Here is a 6,000-nt window from a genome sequence, read left to right as displayed (position 1 = left end):
CAATATAAACAGAGCTTATGAGCCAAAGGGACACAGCAAGGGAAGAGACTCAATGCAGCATCAACAGCATGCTCTTTCATGAGCCCCAGCAGTATACTTACACCTCTACAACTGGAAGGTAAGCAGGGGTGAAAGTGAGCTGGTATGGGCTGGTAAGAAGCCGGTACCGGCCCGTACGCAGCCCATGTTAAAGCTTTAATGTCCCTGCCCCTTTTGCCTCCCTCTTGGCGGCCCTGCCAGTAGGGTCCATACCGGCAGGGCCGCCAGTGGGAGGTTGGGAAAGGGCCGCAATGTTAAAACACTGCTGCGGCAGCGCTTTAAGGAGGGTCCTTTGCCGTGGCAGCGCTTTAATGTTGCTGCCCCTTCCCTCACCCCATCGGCAGCCCTGCCGGTAGGGACCCTACCAGCAGGGCCACTGACAGGGGAGGCAAAAGGGCAGCTGCCCTGGGGGCCGGCGATTTAAAAGGGCCCTGGCTCCCGGCCGCTGCCGGAGCCCCGGGCCCTTTTAAATTGCTGCTGGAGCCCCGGGCAGCAGGAGCCAGGCAGCACGGATGGGCTGCCTGGGGGAGGCTGACCCCTCCAGCCATGCCCCTTCTGCCCAAGGCCCCGCCTCTTCAGGGGGCCAGATCCAGCCCCCGTACCGGTAAGAATTTATTACTTTCACCCCTGAAGGTAAGGCAAAGTCCTTGCATCAAGAGGAGACCTGGGGACTCCTAATTCTGATCTCGACTTTGCTGTGTCTGCCTAAATGATTTCACATCTTGCAGTCTCAGATTCTCATTTGTTAATCAGGGATAACAGTATTTACCTACCTCAATGGGCACATGCATGTATGAGAAGTAACTATAACAATGGAAGGGTTTTTCTGTTGCCCCAAGAAGCCCTCTTCCCTCGACCTAGCTGCATCTACACTGGGGGCTAGGTTAGCTGTGGCGCTTAGGGTTATGCCATGTTGACCTACATTTTAAGTATAGATCAGGCTTAAGTTTTTGCCTTTGGACATGTGCACTGCTGCCTCAGATTCATAGATTCTAGTGCCAGAAGGAACCATCATGATCATCTACTCTGACCGCCATATTGAGGCTACAGAACCTCACCCACCACTCCTGCAATAGACCCATAACCTCTGACTGAGTTACTGAAGCCAAATTATGATTTAAAGACTTCAAGTTACACAGAATTCACCATTTACACTAGTTTAAACCTGCAAGTGACCCATGCTGTGGAGGAGGGCAAAAAAGACAGGTGTCTGGTCACCTATCTCCGGCCTAAGCCCCAGAACAATTCACAAACCAGGGGAAGACAGGAGTTCAGCCATCTGGGTTGCAGGTGGGACCTGATCTGGTAGGCATACTCAAAGGCTGCCCACTGGATTGGGTCCCATTCAAAATCTGGTGGTGGCATTAGCAGAAGCCCATCTTGTAACTTTTAGCTCAGTGGTTAGAAGCTTCATATGGGATATGGGAGACCCAGGTTCAATTCCCCCCTCTGCTAGAGGAGGAGAAGGGAGACCCCTGTTCAAATCCTCCCTCTCAGGTTCATGCTCTAACCACTGAGCTATGGGATATTCCGATGTAGGTCTCCCTCAGTCTCTCCTATTGACTCTCCCATTGGCTAGTTTAAGTAGCACCCTGCCTAGCATGCTGGCATCTGTAGATCACATTGTGATATGTCTATCTCTTCCCATTCATTGTACTGGAGCATAGGCACCTAACTCAGACTATGGATTGTAGGGTTGTTCCTGTCATTTTCTAGGAACCTAAAAGCTAGGTTCCACAATGCTCAGCATTGCGATGCTTAAGTCCCTTTGTGGAACAAGGCCTTAATGTTTGTAAAGCACCATCTAAGTGCTATATATTATTACAGAGCTCATTCTGATTCCAAGCAAGGCATGAATGTTCCCAAGTAGGTACCGCTATAAAAATCCCATTTTACACATATTGCTACATATGCAAAATATCCATCTCACAGACTAAAATTTTCCATGTCTGGTGGTGAATTTTGGGGGGACGGAGGGAAGAGCAGCCTAAGATCTCTTCCCCCCCCCCGCCCCACACACTCTGGAAGCCCATCTCTGAGGCACAAGCAGAAGGTACCACCGGAGGAACTTGAAGGCTGTGATCCTAGTTTGCAGAAGTGACAAACTGAAGATTGTAAAGTAAACCGTGATGTGCAGCCACAGAGACTAAAGGGTCCAAAAGAGACGTGTCAAAATTGATCATAACTACCACAGCCCTAGCTACTTCATCTACCATCTCTAACAACAAGGGTGACTGCAGTCTACCTCTTGCATTAGCTCAACAGTGACAGTTTCATAGCTAATCAATGTGCAGAATAATTTTAGAATGCAGTATAAATTGCTAACCTTCTCATACATTTCACCAGATGATCAAAGTCCCCCACAATTCCTGTGTTTTCTTGAAAGGCCAGAGGGTCCAAAAAGACAGGAAGAGGAATCTGTTTTTAATATAAAAAATGGTTTTTGCCTGGGAACAGTTACAATTAGGTTTCTTTCCTCTATTCACTGGTGCAAGGAAGATACTTAAAAGGGAATAGAGAACTCCACAGTCTTCCAAAACAAATTTTTGTGCACAAACTATGTCCGGCAGGGACTCTGTCATGGTGTGCAGTGATTTGGAAGGTGCCATTGCAAATGTATTTAATGAGAGTATCTCCCCCACTTTTGTAAATGTTTCATGGATTGTGTGCACGATGCTGGACCTCCAATCTTATACCCTTGGGAAGTCAACGTTTAAAGCTTTACTTGCCAGAGCTCTCAGAGCTAGTTGATAGTGTCCCTGTTACACTACGAGAGGGAGAGTAGAGTCTTTTCCCAGAGCCTGATTATTTTCAAGAAAATAGAAGTTGCATCACTGAATCTTTTAATACATACAAGAGTAATTAGGGTGCTGGCTGCAATGTCAAGCAGATGGCATTCATTTACAACATTTATGCATCTGTCTGTTTGAAAGATGAGAGACCACAAATACCTAGAATTACAGGAGAGATGCAGACATATTTTTCAATTTTATTCTTAATGGGAGAGCAATGGCATCACATCTTCCAGGGAAAACAGACAAGGACTATAGCATTTATGGTATTAAACACTGCCACAGAGTTCGCTTGGCGTAGTGCTTTCCTCACTCCGTGGTTGCGATATTCCTGATTCCAGCTACTTTTGCAGGGTCATCACTAGAACAATCAGCACTAACAGAAGGCAAAAAATAATTGGAACTGAAGCATAGACCATAAGATGAGCAACAGTGTCAGGCTGGCACTGTATATCATTTGTAAAACAGGGTATTATAAATGGAGCTGGAACCAGGCAATATTAAGTAAAAACATGATTAAAGTATCTCTGATGGTTTTCCGGGAGAGCAAAAAAGTCAATTCAGGCATAAAACTCAATACCTTCCAAAAGAAGAAGAAAATAAAATCCACCAAGTGATCCTGAAATCAACTTTTCCTTTGGATAAATAGATCTGAAATAGTAGTACAGTTCACAGTGGCATAAAGTTCTCCGATTGCTTGTGTGCTTGAAAATATCTTATCAGTAAAAAAATACCAGAGAGCTGGGGGCAAAACCCTTTCTCTGAATTCTGTACATGGACAAATGCACATGGGATTGGCAGGCATCAGGTCATCGGATCCATGGGAAACCAGCAGTATTGCAGGGCTGTAGATCACAGGTCAGGGGATGAGGGGTAAGAAGAATAGTAAGGCCCATTTTCCTGTGATAAAGGAATGAGAAGTTAACTAAATGTGTCTCCAACTCTCAAGTGCATGCAACTGATAGATGAAAAGGAGGCATAATTAAACAAACATTCTTGACCACCCCTCTCATATCCTAGTACAGTAGCATCCAAACTTCACCCCGCTGAGAACGACATTGGCAACTTGCTGGGAGCCTGAAAGTTGTTGGCTCCTGATTTGAACACAGCAGATCACAGCTGCTTTAGCCTAAAACCAAAGCCATGGCCTGTCGAGACTGCCAATGCCAGCATATAATGTGGCAAGTAGGTCTGCTCAAGATGGCACACTGCTGCAGACACATGCAGTGTCTGTCCCTCTGTATTTGAAGTGAGGGCAAATTTGGGTCAGAATGACGCTGAGTCACATTTGTCCTGCACTTTGGGGGAGAAGTCCAGGAGGAAGAAAGGACTAAGACAGCCAAGAGCTATTCCTCCTCTCCACTCCCTTTCCCTAATGTGTGTATGGCAGGGGATGGGCAAACTTTTTGGCCTGAGGGCGACATCGGGGAATAGAAACTGTATGGCGGGTTGTGAATGCTCACAAAATTGGGGTTGGGGTGCGGGCTCTGGGGTGGGGCTGGGGATGAGGAATTTGGGGTGTAGGAGGGTTCTCTGGATTGGGACCGAGGGGTTTGGAGGGCGGGAGGGGGATCAGGGCTGGAGTATGGGAAGGGGTGCAGGTTCCGGCTGGGGGTGTGGGCTTTGGGGTGGGGTTGGGGATGAGAGGCTTGAGGTGCAGAAGGGTGCTCCGGGCTGGGATCAAGGGGTTTGGAGAGCAAGAGTGGGATCAGGGCTGGGGCAGGGGTGTGGGGAGAAGCTCAGGGGGTGCAGGCTCTGAGCAGTGCTTACCTCAAGCGGCTCCCGGAAGCAGTGGCATGTCCCTGCTCCAGCACCTATGCGGAGCTGTGGACAGGCGGCTCTGCGAACTGCCCCATCTTCAGCCACCGCCCCTGCAGCTCCCACTGGAGCGCATAGGAGCCGGAGAGGGGCCGAGCCGCGTGGTCTGGCCCCCAACCCAGCGCCCCCACCAGAGCGGGGCCGAGCCGTGTGGTGTGGCTTGTGGACCGGCTTAAAAAACGGGTCGCAGGCCGGATCCAGCCCACAGGCCATAATTTGCCCACCCCGGTGTATGTGTTAATTTGGGGCTGGGAAAAGGAAACAAAATTTGAAGGCCGTGAAACAATACAAGACAACACAAAGCAGCTCCAACAGCAGTGGGATGGCAGACAGCAACAATCCTCTGTGTGTCAGGTTTTACAGTGTTACAGGTAACTGTTAATAGCACCATATAGCTACTCGATAAACCATGGAAAACTGAAAGCTTAGGGAGGCTGTCAGGAGATAAGCAAGATGAGGGAGAGAAGCAAGCAGAGAGAATAAGAGAGGTGAATACTTCTAAGATCTGCATCTGTAGGGCACCTAGGATTCAAGAAGAGAGACGAGCCATACTTCTGCATTCCAGTTAATGGACACAATCTGCTTCATCAAAGAGATTGCTCTTCCCCAAGAAAAGCAGACCATAATGACCCTAATCTTCATTATGGAGATGTGGGCCCATGAGGACTACAGGTCTGCAATCCAGGCTGCTCAGATCAATGCTGCATCTCCATCTAGGTTACTGATTAGGTTGGCTACAATTGTCTTCATTTAATACAAACTTCATGTGGTCCTTGGCTAGGCAAAGAGTGGTGTCCCTAATTTACACACAAAAATATAAGAGAAGCCTCTACTGGAATTAAGGGCTGTTTCTGGGCCAAACCCTCTCCTCAGAGACTGACGTAGAAAAGACTAACATGGGACAACTGACTGTTTCTATGAAGTTCAAAAAGAGCTGTTAGTCTCCCCAGCAATCCATCTAGGCTTCCTTTTAAGAGGGTGAAGATGACTTGTTCCAGTCTGCTTCATAAAGCAGTAAGATATTCAACAACTGTACTTGGGAGCATAAACAGATGCTTATCACCTGAAGCCACTTACCCTGGCATCATATTCAAGGACAAAAGGGGGGAAGTCAATCTGTTCTGGGGGTATGGCTGTGAACAATTGCTGAAGGTTTTCCACATAGTGGATTTTGTCCTTTAGCCCTGAGACGGTAAAGGTTGTGAAAAACCACGTTGAGACCTAAACATAGGGGAAAAAAAAAAAAGAATTAAACTGATGCCATTTCTGAGTCTTCAAGTTCAACATATTATTCTGTACTCATATAAGCCAATCAAGCGTCAGCATTGTAACTGCGAGCACACACCAATAA

The 6,000-nt window shown here is 47.6% G+C and overlaps 1 protein-coding gene across 3 annotated transcripts in view; it reads right to left on the bottom strand.

The window, feature by feature from the left end:
• Positions 1–3,008: 3,008 nt before the first annotated feature.
• Positions 3,009–6,000, bottom strand: part of GDAP2 (ganglioside induced differentiation associated protein 2) — a 44,325-nt gene continuing 41,333 nt past the window's right edge. For all 3 annotated transcript variants that reach the window (XM_045000997.1, XM_045000996.1, XM_045000998.1), the window contains exons 13-14: positions 5,727–5,870; positions 3,009–3,731 (exon numbers count right to left, since the gene is read on the bottom strand). In XM_045000997.1, the coding sequence (XP_044856932.1) occupies positions 3,684–3,731; positions 5,727–5,870 (192 nt within the window). In that variant the 3' untranslated portion in view covers positions 3,009–3,683. The remainder of the gene's footprint in view (positions 3,732–5,726; positions 5,871–6,000) is intronic.

The sequence above is a fragment of the Mauremys mutica genome, chromosome 1 (assembly GCF_020497125.1).
Source record: "Mauremys mutica isolate MM-2020 ecotype Southern chromosome 1, ASM2049712v1, whole genome shotgun sequence".
NCBI classification, from domain to species: Eukaryota; Metazoa; Chordata; order Testudines; family Geoemydidae; genus Mauremys; species Mauremys mutica.
Note: the sequence above shows the minus strand (reverse complement) of the source record. Positions and strands in the feature narration are given on the sequence as shown.